Source organism: Vidua chalybeata, chromosome 8 (assembly GCF_026979565.1).
Source record: "Vidua chalybeata isolate OUT-0048 chromosome 8, bVidCha1 merged haplotype, whole genome shotgun sequence".
Taxonomy (NCBI): Eukaryota; Metazoa; Chordata; class Aves; order Passeriformes; family Viduidae; genus Vidua; species Vidua chalybeata.
In genome coordinates, this window is record NC_071537.1 from 34,278,636 (window position 1) to 34,297,274 (window position 18,639).

Genomic DNA, 18,639 nt, shown 5'->3' on the forward strand with positions numbered 1-18,639 from the left:
ACAGTTCTTGCTCCTCAGGGGGCTTCCCCCCATGCTTTGGAAAACGCCTTTCCTACCCCCATTTTATAAGGAGTGACAATCTGGGACAGAAACTAAAAACTACGTTTTAGGGAAAGAAGATCTTCATTACATATCCACAAAATAAAAACCAAATGGATTTATTTTTCTTTCAAGGGCTCCTGCTGCCACACTCCCCAATCTGGCACCTTCCCACATCTCCACCTGCAAAATACTGCTTCAAATACATGACAACAAAATATGAAGTTGTAAAATAATATTTAATTTTATCAGAAAATGTACAGGTTTGAGCAGCAATTCGGATCTATGTATTATACAGTGAACCAGGCTACAGTTTTGAACGCAACAGACGTATTATGGAAAGATTAAAAGAGCAATATGAGAAACAAAAGAAACAATTATTTTTTTTTCTTGCAGGTTTTTTGGGTTTTTTCTTTGCATTTTTTTTAAATGAACAGAACCTTGTTTATGAGCAAAGTAGTACTGACAAAAAAAAAAAAAATCTTAATGAAGTATTTTCCCCAATAGTACAAACACACAGAAACAGCCTAGGTGTAATGTAATATAAAATACTTCAGTCCCATTATATTCTCACTTCTGGATTGTTGAAGTTAATGTTCAAACGCTCTGCTGAAACTTCGTTTCTGGCCTCTGCTCCTGAATCTGTTTCTACCAGAGCCACCACGCCGACCGTTCCTGGAGCTTGAGAAGCTCCGGCCATTTCCTCCACCACTCCCTCCTCCTCCTCCTCCTCCTCGCACAGATTCTACCAACTCTGGTAATTCGGTCGCCACGCACAAGCGCCAGTGTTTTGAATCTTCCCACTTTGCCTACCGGAGTGAAGTCAGACACAGCAAGTTAAATTCTAGCAATACAAATACAGGGTATGCAATAATTATTAAATTTGCTCAACTGAAAAGGTAAAATCATGAGCTGATAAATGGGATTCAAACTTCTAACTGAAAGGATCAATCATTTTGGCATGGTAATACTAATGGCTACCAAGCAAAAATCTGAATTCATTTTACTGTGGAGAGAATTCTGGGTGAAAACAGGAGGCAGGGAATACAGAAAATGAGATTAAAACTTGCTGCCTAGAGAGATAAATCCAGCACCAGTTTTATCAGTGCAAAAGTTTCAAGTTACAGACTTTTGGTCACAGGGGAATGCCTTAGAAAAGAAACACTGTGAGCTTGTTCTGTTCTTCAATTCCTTCCAAGCCATCCCTTTTGCCACCAGGAAAGGCAGGATAAAGGCTACCTAATGTTTTCAGTCTAACCCAGTCCAGCCAGTTTCATCTTCAGCCTGCTGCACCCAGAATTTGCAATGAACGTACCTCTATTTCTTTTTGTTCTGCCACAGGAACGTCAAAGCACACTCCCTAAAAAGAAAGAATAATTTTAATGCATACAAGGTAAGCATTTTAAATGACTGCAACTAAAACAACATAGCCCACAAATCTACACCTGACAGGCAGGCACTATCAGAACTGACTGTCCTAAGAAACGCTTTTCTGTTTTGTCATTAAGGCAGAGTTAACACGCTTCGTACCTTTTACCTGTTCTGCTATCCCCATAGCCATGCATTATCCTACCTCTTAAGCATGTCAGCAGAGCCCTAAGCACTAAAAAAACAGATTGAGGCCCATCATCAACAGTGCCTGGAATAGATACAAAGACCAAACAGCTCCCTGACAATTGCTAAGAAAAGGCTGCAATCAGAAGAGCCCAGTATCAAAGAAACAAAACAGAAACTTACCATTTTTCCCTTGAGGAAACACATTCTGTTCACCTTCCGATCAACATCATCACCCAACACTTCTCGCAGTCTTCGCCAGGCATAGCTCATGTTGTTTATTTCTTCAGAGCAGCGTAGTATCATTGTAACAAATCCCTGAAAAGATATGGGGCATGTTCCACTCAGGCAGAGGAATAAGCTTCAGCACATGTATCAGACAGGAGAAAGCTACCAATTTACAGTTCATTAATTAAATCTTCCAGCAGGTAGTATTACAGGGCATCAAGTATCTTTACAGCCACTGTATTGTTGCTTTTAACAAAATCAGTAGTTCCTAGTGGCTTAAGTATAGTTCTTGAACAAAATGGTCAGGAGACAAATAATTCTCTGTCCAGACAACACAGGGGTATGTTGTTTCTTTCCAGTTTCGAGACAAGCATTAAACCATAATCCTTTCCTTACCACATCCGAGTTCAGCAGTGAGCGCTGTTCAATGGAAGTAGCACCCGAAATATGGGCCAGAGCTGCAGCCAGAGCATTAACTGGTCCCTTTTCTTTTATTAGCAACTGAGCAGATTCTCTGAAATACTCAATAGCAGTCTGAGGAACAGAATCCAGGCACCTAAGTAGTAAAGCAAAAAAAAAAAAAAAAAAAAAAAAAAAAACAAAAACCAACCAATTTATACACCAGTAGGCTCTGGAATAGAAAAAAAAAAACCACAGTAGTCCAAGATTTCAACAGTGCTCAGGAAGTTCAAAGAAACAGTAAAGAATAATTCAAATATCCTTTCTGAACTAGGAAGGCAGGAAGATACAACGGGGCTTGAGTCCCCAAACACACCTCATGGCATCTTTGCTGGAAGCCTTTATTATGTCTGTTGCAGTAGGAACACCAACGCGCTTGAATGTAATGCCCTGAAATTTAAAAGGCAAAAGACTCATAAAAATTGCAGACCATAAATAATTCAGCTCATAATTCATAAATAAAGAAGCAGTACTGAACTCCAACACAACACGTATTTAAGTCTGTAATTTTTCTTCTTATTTTCACCTTTTAATTTCCAATTTTTCCTAGAGAAAATTGTACGGTTAAGCTTACAGGAAAATGGGTAACACTTAGAAGGCTTTTATGTACCAGATCAGTTTAAATGATTCAGTGAGCTTAGACTGAAAAGAGAAACCATTTTGGTACATTTCTGGGGAAAACAGAGTCCTACAAATTCTAAATTACTACTTTTAGTCTGATAGATTTGAATTGAAGTACAAATTATAGAGCCTTAGTCTAAATGTAACACTGCTTTATGTGCCAGGAATAAACCCTCTCATCACAACTACATACTTAATTGTTGAGGAAACCAGCATATGGAACACTGCACAAAGTGCAAAAATCCAAGTAACAGTTCTCAGGAAAGCTGCACATATGCACATCACTGATCAGATGATAACCAGGGTGAACACCACACAGAAATACTGCGAGTTTTTTCTCATTTCCACAGGACAACCTCACTGGCATTTGCTGAAAAGGTGTGTGTGTTAGAATCTGCAGTGCTCTCCCTGCTCCACAGGGACTGACACTGCAGCCACCCTCCTCAGGGTGCCTGAACCTCCTCTGTGTGCTTTATAAACTGCATTCTGCAACTGAACAAATTAGCCTGGCAATTAGAAGAAAACTGTACTTTACCGCTTTTTGTTCTACGTGTCTCAACTGGTATTCTTCCTTTCGCTGATAGAAACAGATACAGATCCCAGTCCGCCCAGCTCGGCCTGTGCGCCCGGAGCGATGGATATAGGACTCCACATCCTTCAGAAACAGAGGGGCCTATGAGTTACCTAATTCATTGTCATTTCATCAGTTCATTGCATCCACCTCACTTGTAGGAGCCATTACAGATAAGCCTGAACAATGCACAGTAACTGCATCATAGAATTAAATTAGAAGACATTATTTCGCTAATATTGACCAAATATGCTTTTCCGTAATCATCTAAAAGTCATGGCTTGAAAACCAAAGCTGTGAACGTGAATCAACTTTTCTTTATGCATCACCACAACATTTGGAGTGTGTGTACCTCTACAACAACCCCATTCCCCTCCTCCTGCACATCCCCTTGAGCGTGGTTACTGCAGTATTAAATAGCTATTCACTGCAACATTACATTGTTTCTTTTAAACTTTTTTAATTTCAGCCAATGTTCTCACGGTTGTGGTCCACACCTCACATTCACCCCCATTCCAGAGAATCATTCCTCCCACTGCTCCCAGCCTTGCAATCACCATACCCAGCTTCCAGGAAGGCTTTGAACAGCCTCGTAAGAAGACATCTTAAAGGAAATAATCTTTAAGCATACTAGGGACTAACACACTCCCAAAAAATCCTCTAAGAAACTACTTCTACATATCTGGACGTTTCTCTTCCTTAGGCACAATGCTGATGAACTCTGTGTGGTCAATACCATCAGCTGATAGCATTACACCACTTGAAAACAAGACTACGGATTATTACAAGACATGCAACATAACAGTCTCCTACCTTCGGTGGTGAGCTTTGTACAACCAGGTCAACTTCTGGGATATCTAAACCACGGGCAGCTACATTGGTTGCAACCAGAACTTTAAATGAACCATTTCTAAAACCCTTCAGCGTGATCTCTCTCTGCTTCTGAGGAATGTCACCATGCAATGACTGGCAATCCTGAAAAACAGTATTATTTTAGAACCATACCAAAATCCAAGACAGCACTCCATTCTATGGTCAGTTTTGGGTACAAAATCTTGGTATTTGATAGGTACTGAGTGGCAAGTTAAAGAAGAATAACTGAATTACCTGAGTTTATATTTTAGGTGTCTCACAATATGTACTCAGTAATTCTTATTCAAAGGCCTTTAACAATGGCAGGAAAACAGAACTGAGACAATGTGTGTCTCAACTCACCTCTAATTACTGTGACATATGAAAACTCTGCCCTAACTTGCCATCCACACCATCTATGCAATGCTTGCCTGTTTCAAAATAGTGATCTACAATTTTTGTTCCATGTCCATGAGAAAGAGTGAAATCCTATCTGACCACACACAACTTTGAAATTCTCTCTTTAAAACGTACTCAGCATAGGTCTGGTATCAACATAGGGTTGATACATCTCTGAAAGGTTTTGTTACTTAATACACACAATAAAATACCTGTTTGATTGAAGCATTCAGAGCCAGTTCATTTGCCTCCTTTTTGGTCTCACAGAAGACAATGGTCCTCCCATGGCTGCCACTGTAGACCTGAATGACATCTCCAATAACCGCAGCTCTCTGAGACCAGTGACACTCTATTGCCAAATGCTGCAGGAAGAAATTCCAGTGATAACCTTATGTAAAGTTAAGATTATTTTAAAATACATTTGGAACTGTTAAACACAGAAATAGTAAAGAGTTATACAGTTCCCTGATGGGAAAAATGTGCTAACTCACAATCCTGGAACATCCAAAATCCATAAGGCTCTTATTTATGCCCATCACAATTAGTCTAATGTTCAGCAAAATAATTACAGTAAGAGAAAATCAGGCCTCTAGCATATTGGTATTCTATTCCTTGCTGTGGTATTTACTGCACAGCAAGCAAAGGGCTACTGAGGTGAGATACTACGGGAAGGCTGAAAAAAAGTATCTTGTATACCAAATACCAGAAGCCAACTGGGATGTCCATGGAGAATTAAAAGCAGCAGGCTGATGTTAATGTGTGCCTTTTGCTTACAACTTTGATAAATTCAGGTATGCTTTTCTCTGAAAACCCACAAAACTGACAAGAAAATCTACTCTCTACCTGTGATGTGAGAAGACAGATCCAAAACCAACTTGACCAGCTGTAACATGCCTTATGCTTGGAAAAATTTCTCTAAACAACTTCCAACATCACTGTGATAATGCCCCTTAAGAAGAGGTGACTTTTGTAGCATAAAAGGAAAGGGGAAAAGCCTGAAAACGTTTCACATGAGGTTACTCACTTCTACTGTTGTAGCAGCCTTCTGAGTTCTTTTCCCAATAAGGTCAATCTGTTCATATCTAGACTTCATGTATTTCTTAGCCACATCATACACCCAGTGTGGGCAAGTCGCAGAAAACAGCAGTGTCTGGGGATTGTCTTCAGAATCTTAACAAAAAAACAGAACAATGCTTCACAAACTTCATACGTTTCACCTAACAGATGTACACAAGCTGATTATGTGGGTAATTAAAAATGAGGATAAATATCAGTACCTAATGTAAAGTAACCTAATGTAAATTTATGCATTACCAACACCTGGAGTAAAAAATATTCTACAAAGTCTAAATAATTTCAATATTATGAAAATATTACTATGGCCAAAAAACAGTCAGTTTTCAAGCAGTGAAAAAGGTAAAAAGCTAATTCCCTTTAATTTGAAGAAGTCCAAGCACACTTAAAGATAGGTGCCAAAGGCACTTATTTACAGACCCCTAGGTACTGGACTTCAAGCTTTGCACAGATTCTGTGAATGATTCACACATATTCACAATACATAATATTCAGTCATTGCTAAACAAAATCACCTTATACCTGAATTTTCACCAACTAAATTATTACTAATATTTCTTACTATTTGTTTAAATATTGAGATTACCTTTCTTGTATGCAACTCGTAAAATGTCTTCCACTTGCTCAGCAAATCCCATGTCCAGCATCTGGTCAACTTCATCGAGTACAACGTGTTTGACCTTGGTAAGGTCCAGCTTGCCATTCTGCAGGTGGTCTTTGATTCGACCAGGTGTCCCGACCAAGATGTCAATGCCACTTCTCATGAGGTCAACTGGTAAACAGGGAAGCCAAGAGTTAGCAGTGAACCAGGGAACACTCTCTGCAGCAGTAACACGTGGCAATCACAAAACAGCTTCTTAAACTACTCCTAAGTGCTCTCCTTACAAAAGTGAGAACAAATGGTGAACCAAAAGAGAAAATCTGGAAAAAAAATGTAAGGCAGAAAATCTGCTCTTCCTGAAGGGAAAAAAAGAAGAACTTAGCACCCTTCCCTCCCCCTGTGCTAAAGCAGCAAGGGTGAACTTCTTTTAATATTCTTTAGAAATAATCAGCTCTTCCCAAATTATCTACTTTAACTGGAAACGTTAAAAAAAAATATTTATTTAGCTATCCAAATTACTGAAATCAACTCCTTCCTGAGGTTCTGAGAAAAAAAACATCCCTAATGTCTCAAGATGTATCACCATGAAAGAGCTCACTCTCATTCCTTGTTTACAATCACCAAGGCAGTAAATTATGCTGTCACAACAATTTCTTCTCCACTTTACAAATCCTCTACATATCCCTTATCACATGAAAAAACACATACCCAGTCACAGCTGTAAGACTAAACTTTTGTAATGAAAATGGGTTTACAAGAACCTAAACCCAAATACGGGTTATACACACAGCATACTCTGTTTCACTCTAATTTAAGGTACGTGAGTAAATAAGGAACACCAAGAATGTAACTGAGAACTACAGCTATTTCCCTCCATAAGAAGATGCATTTTGAACTGCTGAATTTCCCATGAACAGTCTCCAGCACTTGAGCTGTTAAGTGTGTGTCTGGAAAGACCCATCTACACTTCTTAAATATGGCAGCCAATCAATATTTAAATTATTAGTCCTAAGAGTCACTCACTTTGTCCATTATAGGGAGTTCCTCCATAAAAACAACCTACTGTCAGCTTCCTTGTGATATCCTTGAAATCTTTGGCAACCTGATTTGCCAGCTCTCTTGTTGGACAAAGAACTAGAACCTGCACAGAAAAAAGACAAAACAGATGTTTTCTCAGCATGGCTTCTGCCAAGAAACCACTAGACTTCTGATCATTAATTTGGATCTAACCCTTTGTAAAATTAAATAAAAAAAAAAGTTTTAAATTATTATCTAAGGAAAGGCTGAAGAAACACACTGCTCAAGTATCTTATAACATCATTAAACTCTTCAACATATACACATTTAGGACAGGCTAACTTCTTTTTAAACAGGATAGGAGGGACTTAAATCTTATTTAGCTCTAGCTCCTGAACAGACCAGCTACAAGTTTTCTTCTGCATGTGCATGCACTGATTGAAATAAAGACTGAAGGACGTGGGTAACAAAGGTTTTTGCTTCACAGTGCTGTGAGAAGGTGCAAGGAAGAGCTGTCAGCTGTCTCTCAGCTTCCCTGTGGCTCAGGGAAACAAACATCTGTTAATCTGTCGAGATGCTGTGCTAATCCATACCCCTGCAGAGGCAGCCAGGCAACCATCCTCTCTTCCAGCATGCAGCCCTCCCTGCAGGCAGGTTAACAGATTGTGTTTAAAACGTGACTGAAGCACTGCTCTCCAGCCTGGGATCAGCCACTTCACAGAAGGAACCTTAATCCTTATCCCAATACCTCCTTCACCATCAAAACCCATTACCAAAAAGCAGGCAGTGGTGTATTATGGCAGAGTGAGTTCTGGAATCTTTTGTAAAGCCCTTCCTTCTCCAAAAGACTGTGCCAAATCTAGAGACAGAGTTCTCAGTCAGCCGAGCAATGTGATGGGCAGATGCATGTAAAACTGCTAGTACTGCTTTTGGAAGGCACTTCAGGTAATCTGTGAGATGACTGACAAGATGAAAAAACTGACAAAAATTATTAATGAGGATGTGCTCAGCTTTGGCCTCTCTAGATTTTTTTGGAGGCATCATAAGAATTCAGTGAAAAACCACACGTGGGTTTTCATTCCTTAGCAGAATGAACACAGCTCTTAACAAATTTGCGTTCTCTGGAGCAGAAGCTTCAACATTTGGTGGTGTTCCTAGAGAAAATTAAGCCTATTTTTAAAACCTCCCACTGTTTACATGTTTTAGAATGAAACATGTTGGAGTAGACAGTTTTTATCAAGCTGTCAAGTTACAATTAGTAACAAATCTGTTAGCAATTTCAGAGAAAAACAAGCATCCAGCAGCCACTAGCCCTGAACTGGTAACATGACAGAGCAGAATTCTATAGGAACACGTTGACCACCTGTAGTTTTGGTCTCCCTGTGGCAGAAAAAGGAACTGACAAGTGGAGAGAGCTGTTGTGCTCTGGCTCTTCATCAGAGGCTGGAAGGCAGCACAGGATGCAGGCAAAGCCCAGTGGACACAGCTTTCAAATCACCTTTAATGTGGTGACCTGCAGACCTGCACCCTGCACAGACCTGAAGAGCTGCCCCAGCAGCTGAAAAACCTGAATCAGATGTAAGACAAAGCAAAATCACCATTCTAGCCAGGCACAGTTACCTTTGGTGGACGGCCTCTTCTTCTTTCCTGTGACTCTCCCTGAAGCTTTTCAATTAAGGGAATAGCAAAAGAGAATGTTTTCCCTGTTCCAGTTCGTGCTTGAGCAATGACATCCTTGCCAGTATACACTGGATTGAAGGTCTTCACTTGCACAGGGAACAGGTACGTCACTCCTCGAGCTGTGACAATTTCAAGAAATTTTCTTAATATGGTTGTTTTACAAATGTTCTTTCATACTCTTCAGTGGAAATTATTGCAAGAAGAACTTCCATCAACTCTAAAGTAAGTCAGGACCTCCACTGATTTATTTGATCAGATGAGTCATCTGCAAAGAGTGCCCTGGGACTGTTCATTTTATTCTCCCACTTCACACCACCAGACACAGTGCTAGCTAGGACAGAGGAAGTTATTAGCCTTTATGAAAGACTGTCAGTACTGTGCCTTTATTTATGCAATACTCCTTACCTATCTGTGAAAATCTCTTCCTTTTAAATAATTCACATCTCAAAACCCCTTCTGTTCTTAGTTCGTACTAATTCATGTATAAACAAACATCAAAGATACTAAATATAATTGGTTTTTCTTTATTCACACCAAAATAACCTTTATATGAAAAATTCTCACACGTCATTTTTTTTTCCTTGGTTCATGTCATTTAGAATTTTATTGCAAAGGCTGAACTGGACAACACTGCAAAGTGTGTGTTCAAAGGTGTATTTGGAGCAGGCAGTCTATGTCTTCTGCACAGCATCCGTGCTTGTACAGGCATGAGCAGAGCACATCTCAAAGTTTACTGATCCAGGGTGTAGAGCATAAAAACACAACAGGGATCTCTTGACATTCTATGGTCACACCTTGCCAAGAAACTTACCTTGAAGAAGCTGGACAGTTTCTTTGGAAATAGAAAAATTGGAGAAAGCACCCTCCTTCTGTTCTCCAGTCAACTCCTGTTAGGTAAACAATAATTCAGGTAAGATTCCATGTGAGTATTACATGACTGTCAGTAAATTCAAGGTAATTCAAGTAAATTCAGTATAGACACTGGTGTCAATACTCTTCAGTGACAGTGTCACAGCTGCAGCTAAAGAGCCTTCTTTGTTTTACCATCCTATTTCAAACTTGGACAAAGTTGGCAGAAGTGATCTGGAGGTTAAGGCTGTTTCATACCTAACAGCACAGTAAATGCAAAACACTCAAACCAAAACTGAAAACTCTTAATTAGAATCGTACAGTATCACGAGTTGGAAGGGACCCACAGGGACCACCAAGTCCAACTCCTGGCTCTGTACAGGACAACTCCAAAAGCCACATACACCTCATGATGCTGAATCATATTACAGCTCCATCTCAGGAGCAACCTGTCTGTCCAGCAACAGCAATCACAGCACCAGACTGCTGAAGTGAGGAAACCATGATGCACTTGTCCAGCATTTCAGGACTTGCAAAATTCTTGCAAATTCTTGGCAGACTGAACAATTCGAGAACTTTAAATCTTGACATTTTACAGCACTTTCGATTGATTAGGAAAGGGAGGAAAATGGGATACAACCCCTTCTAAATTTGGCCGTGTTACAATGCAGGAGTTAAAAGCCATACCGCATCACTACAACCAAAAGCAGTCATTAGCTTTACCTGATCCTGCTCGCTCTCACTTTCGCTCTCACTGGACGTTTCACTAGAACTACTCTGTCGGCTTCTGCGGGAGGATTTGCTGCTAAAGGAGGACAATCTCGGTTTCTCCAGGCTTTCCTCTTTCGTGTGACCGTTCTGTTTACTGACACTCTTTGACTTCTTGGGTTTCGGGGCATAACGCTCCTCATCCGATTCCTCGCTGTCATCTGTCTGAGTCTTTCCCCTCTGAAACTTGTCCCGGCGTTTAGATTTCTTCTCCTTTTTCTCCTTCTGACAAGGCACAGAGTAAATGAAAACACACGCTCGTGGATCCAAGCGACACGGAACAGAGAAGAGGGCGCAGAACAGCTAAAGCTTGAAGCGCACGTTCTAGTTACTGACGGGGGCGGTGGCTGACACGAGGCAACAGATCCCTGCCGGCCGCCGCCGCTCAGGAGACACGTTACCGACCACGAGACAACCGGGCCTTCGCTTTCGGGGCTCTGCCCCGCTCCGGGTGCCGGGGAAAGCGCTTCCCGGGCTCCCGGCCGGCTCCGGCAGGCCCAGCACGTCCGGCGGAGCCGCCCCGACACGCGGCGAGGCCGCGGCCCGGCCCGCCCGCGCACGTGGCCGCCCGGCCCGGGCCGCCCCGCGGCCGCGCCGCGCACGCCTCGCCCGGCCCGCGCCACCGGCGGTGCGGGCGGCCGCGATCCGAGGCCGCGCTCGCCTGGCGCCAGCCCCAGCGCGCGGGCGCGGCCGGGCCGTGCCCGGAGCCCTTCCCTGGTACCTTGTGCCGCCGGCGGCCGCTCTCCGGGACCCCCTCGGCGTCCATGGAGCAGTCGGAGCCCGACTCGGCCCCGCTGCTGCTGCCGCTGCACCGGGTGGCCTCGGGCATCTCCGCTCGCCGCCGCCGCTCCGCCACGCCGCGCTCCGCACCAGCCGCGCGCCCGCCGCGCGTCACGCTCTGAGCGGCCGAGGCCCCCGGCGGCCAATGGACGGCGGATCCGGCAGCGCGGGGGCGGGGCCACGCCGTCCAACAGCCAATCGCCTGCGGCCGTCGGCGTGGGACCACAACTCCCGGCGTGCCCCGGGGGACAACGTGAGGACTGCAAGTCCCGGCGCGCCGCACGCTGAGGCGGGGGGCGGCCGCCATGACGGGTCTGCCATGAGGGCCCGGCTCGTCCCGCCGCCCCTGCCAGGGCTCTGCCCTCCCCAGAACAAATCTCCAGCAGCTTTACGAGCTGACGACTTTAGCCTCTATAACTACCGCAGAAAAGGGTTCAGTAGTAGTGAAAAGTCTGAAGTAGGAAAGGGCAGTGTGACCAAATTACTAAGATTTAAAATCCACAGGCCTGTGGTGATACGCAGCATGAGCCCAGCACAATCTGCTTGTAGCTACAGGGATAAATCAAGAGGAAGAAATCAAAATAAGCCTTAGGAAGTAAAATGTGTGAAGCAATCCTGACAGCGGCCAGGATGTGGATTCCTTACAGGCTGGGAAGGTCGGGACCAGAGCAGGGCCTGCCCCACCGCAGTGGCACTGGCCTGAGCTGCTGCCTCCTGCCACCAGCACCTTTTCATTTGCAAAGACTAAACCCTGCTTGACAGGTACAAACACACCGAGTAGACTGAGGATAGCTGGGAGTGCTGTGGGACACGGTCAGAGAACCTTGGCATTGAAGGAATTTTTGTAGTAACCAGGTGCACGTCTAGTTCATTTGTTTTGTTTTCTAGCTGGGAAAGTGAAGCTTGTGCTGATTCCTGTGGCACAAGTAGGAAACGCTTTCCAGAGTGTGGAACAGCCCTGTCCAGCTGCAGTTGCTATTGGAGAAACACAAACCCCCTCCAGGTCAGTGGTGTGGTCTGAATGAAGAATGCCAGTTCTCACTTTTATTATCACAGGGACACACAAAAAATAATTAAAGATGAGAGCAAACAAAATACACGTGCCCTCTCCAAACACTACCGTCAAAAGTTTTAACTAACTGCTTTGATTTAGAGACTGCCTCACTGATGTGACCGGCTGCATTTACAGTATGGTTACAAGGGGAAAGTTTACCAATCTCATTAAAATATAATCAAATATTCACAACCAGAGTTAGATGAAGGAATTTTGTTGCAATTGTTCTTTCACTTATCCTCCTTTTTGCATTGTTATTTATACTTTTAGAATTTGGCAGGAAGCTTCATCTTCTTTTCAGTCCACCTAAAATAATATAATTATTAAAAGTCAGACTTCACATTCCAAAAATGAACTGAGTTGGCTTAGCTTTTAGTGCCTCAGATGGGCATATGTACAAACAGTCAAAATGACCCTCTGAAATACACTTTGCTAAAGATTTTAAGTCTTCACATCCAAGTAATACACAGGAAGTGTGCTTGGAAGGGTGCACAGCCAAGAGCTGCTTAAGGGAAAGATTGATAATTAGCAGGATTCCCTTAGGAGCAGTAGTTTGTGGTTTGTTCCTTCCTATGCTGGCTTCTCAAGGTGACAGTACAAATCTAATGAAGACTCCAATGGTTTAATTACAGTTAAATACCACTCATTTAAGATATTAAGAATACGTGCTGCTGTAAAAAAAAAAATATTTGATTTTTACCATAGATTCTTGCCAATTTAGTTAAGTTTGGAGGTCTCAATGTACAACTGTGTAAAAATTTGTTTCAGGCCAATTTATTTTCCATTAAGGGATTTTCAGGTGTAATTACAAGCAAAATGCACACTGTGAAAGCTCGGGTGATGTACGCATTCTGTCTGTAGTGAGCAAGTCAAATGCTATTTTCTACTTTCAGTTTCTGCTGGATCTCTATTCTTTATGTACAACTGGAGAGTCTACGACAATATCCAACGTCATGTGTGAGCTGAACCTGCCTGCCAACAGGAGCTTATCAAACACAGTGTTTAACACTGAATTTATCAAACACCGTGTTTCTTAACATTTCTGTCCTTGATCACCTCAACCTGCAGGACAGAACTTCTGCTGTTTTCTTACCTCATGAAAACAAATGCAAAATACAAACAGCAGCAATTCAGGGAGAATGTTCATGTTACAAGACTTGGCAGAACTATAGAGTTTGGGTGTTTCTGGATCAGAACACTGAAGTCTAAATAAAAATAGAATGTTGTTGGGGAAGGGGTTTTTGATTTAGGCAACATTTCTGCCTAAATCTGATGGTCAACTTGGAGATAAAGCATCTAACTTAGTGCCACGTGTTTTCTTACCTTGGGGAATCAATTCCACTGTCTCCTGTAATGCTGTGGTTTTCTGTCCCTTCTGAGTGTTGCTGTTGTGGGATCACAGGACATGTATTCTTTACAAACTGCTCTTTTTTTCCTGGAGGGTTTCTCACTTCTTTGATCTGTGAGCCCAAAGCACGGCATGTTGCTCCTTCGCCCACCTCATGGGTGAGGTTCTGCAAAGTGCCAGCATCGGAGTCAGCGTGGCAGAAATCCATCACAGCTGAGCCCTTCCCGCATTCAGTGGGGCCAGTTCCTTCATCCTTTCTGTGGCCTTTCAGAAGAACCTGACTGCACAGCCAACTTTCCTCTGTGCTGTGTGGTTTTGGATGCTCCTTTGAGCCATCTGTTGGTTCTGCAAGGCTGGCACTTCCCTTACATCTTAGATCGCATTTATTTACGGTTGTGTCGTGCTGGGCAGGGCAGGTACTAACCTTAGAGGCTTTTAGGGACACAGCTGTACTCCAGTCTCGTGTGTCTGAAAAGGCATGGCCAGGGGGCAGGAAAATCTCAGAAATCTCATCCAGATGTGACGAGTTACAGGTGTCACCGTCACGTCCCTTTCGGTGCAGAAGATGGGAGTTACCAGTAAACCCTTCCCTTTGCAGCTCTATTGATCCAGGATGGCTGGCACAGCCATAGTTAAGTATAAGTTCACTCTTTTTATCAGTCTTTGGTCTGTATTGCACACCATTTTTTGGGGCCAGATTAACACTGGCCGTGTAATTTGAAAGATGGACATTTTGAAATTCACTGCCTGTTCGATCTAACAGCTCGCATACAGAGTCTGCTTTGCATCTGCAATGCTCATCTTTCTGGTAGAATGGAAATTTTGCATCTTCTTCACACACACCATTATCTTTAATGTAGGAGCAAGGGGATGTTTCTTTTACTGTTCTTTTATAGACATTTTCTTCAGAAATATTACTCTCCAGGAAGTTTCTGCTTCTGTTATCTATTTGCAGATTACTGCCTTGTGGATAACTACCATTTTCACTGAAACTGTCTTTCTTTAACTGAAGGTCAGACCTGTTAGCATGGAGTAGGTTCTTTTGCTTCGCTTTGTCAGCCTCTCTTTCTGCATCCAGCCTTTCAGTTTCACAGCCAAAGGGTCCTGAGGAGCCTGAGGACTGTGGCCTTTGGAAAGCCCTTCCTCCCTTTTGAGTCTGGCACTTCAGCTGACTGTTAACACCACCTTGGTGTCCTCTTGCATGAAAGCTGCGAGGTCTCCATGGCAGACCCTGAAAAGGATTCTTAATCTGCTTCTTGTATATCATGTGGGATTCCACGGCTACATCAGGTGGCTCTTGGTTTTTGATGGGCAGTGAAAAGCTTTCTTCCAGTTTCATATTTTGGGATGTTAGTTTCTGTATGTGAGATTTCCTGCTGCTCCTGCTAATCTGCTTTTCCTTCTTTGATTTGGTTTTCCTGGTGTGTTTTGCTGTTTTACTTGGTGCCTTTTGAATACAATCCTTTGAAAGACGGTTTTGGCTGACTGTTGGCACTTCAGCCGAGGTACCAGTACTGATGTATTTTTTCTCTTTACTGATACATTTTTTCTGCTCCTCAAACTTCTGCATTAATATTGTGTGTTTAATCAAATTATCAACTGTAAGAGTAGGGTTAATACGCTTGATGATTTCATGTTCAATATCACGTGGAATATTGTCTAAGTCATCTTCATCCCTGACTGGCCACTCCTGAGGAGGAAACTGGCCTGAAAAAGTGGAGTACTCCTTCTTGTGTTTTTCTTTTTTAGAACCACTTCTCCAGAAAAGGCCAAGGCCAAGCATTTTGCTTTTCAGTTTTGCTTTCACAGATGTCAGGGATTTGATGGTGTCCCAAGAATGGTTCTCAGCAGATGCAGAGATGCCCTGAGTTCGAATTGAAGGCTTCAACTCACTGCAGCCTCTCTTTCCCTCTCCATTAGATTCACGGCTCATCACCTGCCAATGCCTGTGTTCACAGAGCCTGTTTTGGTCAGGGAAGCAATGGCAGGATCTGTAACGGGGTACTGTAGGAATGTTTTCTTTCACTTGGTCTGCACAAGGCTTAATGTTTATCAGGTAAGTGATGGAAGGTGATGAACAGCAACAACTGTCCTCCAACAGGATCCTCCTGTTGTCTTCTGTGGCATCATTTGTGATAAAGTAAGTGTTGGGAGTCACAATGAAATATCCTTCTCCTGTATGATAGATTTTTCTTTCCTTAATTAGAGTGCCAAGGATATTATGTAATATGTTGTGGGAGGGCACTGCAATGCCTAGAACAAAGAGACGGATACTTCAAATCAGAAATAAGTTTTCAAATAAAATGGGTTCTGGCCAAAAGATTTCTCTCATACAACAGCCCTGAAATCAACTGAAAATTAAATACCCAGAGCATTTAGGTAAAGGCCAGTTGTGTTGCCACTGCAGCACCACTGTGAGGGAGCAAGGATGTTGTCTTTATGTCTGTCAGGATATGATATTAACGAGAGAGACTTTCTGCCAGGTACAAACCAGACAACATCTTGTTCTAAGCATTTCTCTCCTGGCATGTTACTTAAGAGGGATTTTCATCACTTTCTGAAGTTTCTGGTGTAGTTTGGTCAGATGTCAATTTATTACCTCACTGAGACTGGTCTCAGCTACAGTTTTCCATCAGGTGTCACAGTCTCAGAATCCTTAGTCTAGTCACAGCTGACCTCCTGCCCACAAAATTAAGACCTTCCAGCAAGGTGAAAACACAGCAAGAAATACCTTCAAGACCCTACAAAGTTCGAGAATGCTACTTATGGCTGACCTACAAATTCTGCCTTGTGGTTATCTCAGTGCACTTATTGACCACAGCACATTCCTGGCATGGTTCTGTGCCAGTTTGTGGGGTTGCATGAATATTTTTCCCACTGGTTAAAATGCCTACCAGATCAGCCTTGGCAGAGCATTGGCAGAGCTGTAAGATTAAGAGGACTCAAAAGAAGCAGCTCAGTATCAAACAAAGCAGCTTTCTGAGAAGGCCAGAAGGAATTTGTTCAAAGTCTCAAACACAATAACACTTTGATATTGCAGATCTAAGGGAAATGGGATATTTTTCAGACTTCTAGAAAACATTTAAGGGAAGTGGCTGCCACCCCATTAGAATCACAGAATATTCTGAGTTGGAAGGGACCACAAGGATCATCAAGTCCAACTCTTAAGTGAGTGGTCCATATGGGAATCAAATGCACAACCTTGGCATTATTTGTACCATGCTCCAACCAATTGGGCTAGAAGTGAAGAACTAAAGATCACTTAGTAAAAGTAATTTCCTTTCAGGAGGGAAAGGGCTAGAATATGACCAACAAACCTGAATTTGAGGCTGGTTATAGTTTTTGATAGCAAACACCAGATGTAGACTCCTACCCAGTCCCTCTGCAGTCAAAGTCAGCTGTGTTCCTGTCTCTTAAAGCAGGACTTAACAAGTCCCTGTGATCTAACAGTCTATTTTATGCTATTCCATATCTAGCACCTAAATACCACTTTGGTGCTTTCCCGCCCTCTAGAAAGGGCATGCTCTCAACTACAATCAGTTCCCTCTTACTCTCAAAGATTTATTAAAATCTGTGGAAAGGATTGCATTCAAGTCAATGTAGCGACACTTACAGATGGATGAGAAGTATGCACATTCATGGATTCTACCAGTTGCCTGTTAACTGTACTCCTTCACCTTGCCAGCTTTGCCTGCAAACATTCCCTGATCCCTTGTCCAATATCAGAAACTCAGGCTTGATGAGACAGCCACTTTTTAAAGGAGAGAGAAATGAACAAGTTACCTGGATAATTTTTCACTAACCGCTCCAATAAATTTTCCTGAGTGACCATCATATGATCTGCATTCATGTCTGATATGGTCCAGTATATTCCTTCTGCCAAAGGAACAGAGCGTGGCTGCGAGAGAGGATTCATGAGAGCAGGGATCACATCACCTAAAAGAAAAGAAAATTATTTGAATGGAATAGTGTTTCATTTTTACTATTAGCTGTGAAAGATTTCCACTGAAAATTTCCAGCTAATTTTCTTTGGCAAATTACTCAGAAATATTTCTGAGAGGAGGGAGGTGGTGCTAGCACTTGTCAAGAGCCTTGGTAATGAAGGAAACAGAAGGTTGCCTTAAGCACGTTTGTTTGTTTGGTATAAAATTACAGCCAAAGCCATAATTTAGATTAATAAACAGGGAGCTGAGAGAGGGAATTATTTCTGATGACTGCTGATTTTTTAGAAGACTGCTTACACGTTAAACCATGCAGAACCTGTATTTCTCCAAGTAGCTAATGGGGTCAACATCCAACAATCTAAGTACAGAATGTCTTCACCAGGTCAGAACACAAGGGAGTAAAATACAAGCAATAGGCTTTGTCCCTTCTCAAGCACATAAAATTGAGTAGAAATGGTAAAATGCCACTTTTAGTCTGGGTTCTAGAACTAGAGATTATTTAGTATACTGGGTAGAGAGCAAAAACTCTTATTACAACTGCATGCATTTTTTAGGCTACCTCACTATCTGTCCTGGTAAGAGACAAAAACATTGGTTTTATTCTGCATGACAAAAGCAGAAGTTTGGAGGGGCCAAGAATGTGGCCCATCTTCCCCTGTAACTCTGTGACCTTAGCCCCGAGGGCTGAAAAGGGTCATAGTCCTTCACCTCAACTCCCCCAACCTTACAACACAGATAAACTCTGACCGCTCCCTTTCCCAAGGTGGCAAAGCCAGTAAGGACAAGCCCAGCAAGTACTTC

The 18,639-nt window shown here is 42.6% G+C and overlaps 2 protein-coding genes and 1 long non-coding RNA gene across 3 annotated transcripts; 1 reads left to right on the forward strand and 2 right to left on the reverse strand.

The window, feature by feature from the left end:
* Positions 1-259: 259 nt before the first annotated feature.
* On the reverse strand, positions 260-11,604 carry LOC128791314 (nucleolar RNA helicase 2-like). Its single transcript, XM_053948865.1, has 15 exons — positions 11,434-11,604; positions 10,668-10,937; positions 9,907-9,982; positions 9,036-9,214; positions 7,422-7,539; positions 6,384-6,569; positions 5,748-5,893; positions 4,936-5,085; positions 4,286-4,447; positions 3,437-3,556; positions 2,597-2,670; positions 2,218-2,377; positions 1,777-1,911; positions 1,355-1,399; positions 260-848 (listed from the first exon to the last, which is right to left on the reverse strand). Exons 1-15 carry the CDS (start codon positions 11,539-11,541, stop codon positions 630-632), a joined length of 2,148 nt encoding a protein of 715 aa, XP_053804840.1. The 5' UTR covers positions 11,542-11,604; the 3' UTR covers positions 260-629.
* Positions 11,605-12,169: 565 nt separating this feature from the next.
* LOC128791316 (uncharacterized) lies at positions 12,170-13,805 on the forward strand. The gene is made up of 3 exons (XR_008432024.1): positions 12,170-12,254; positions 12,381-12,495; positions 13,440-13,805. It is a non-coding gene; the product is annotated as an uncharacterized LOC128791316 (long non-coding RNA).
* Positions 12,489-17,876, reverse strand: STOX1 (storkhead box 1). The gene is made up of 3 exons (XM_053948866.1): positions 17,678-17,876; positions 13,870-16,147; positions 12,489-12,852 (listed from the first exon to the last, which is right to left on the reverse strand). The coding sequence occupies exons 1-3, from the start codon at positions 17,808-17,810 to the stop codon at positions 12,813-12,815; spliced, it is 2,451 nt and encodes an 816-aa protein (XP_053804841.1). The 5' UTR covers positions 17,811-17,876; the 3' UTR covers positions 12,489-12,812.
* Positions 17,877-18,639: the final 763 nt, after the last annotated feature.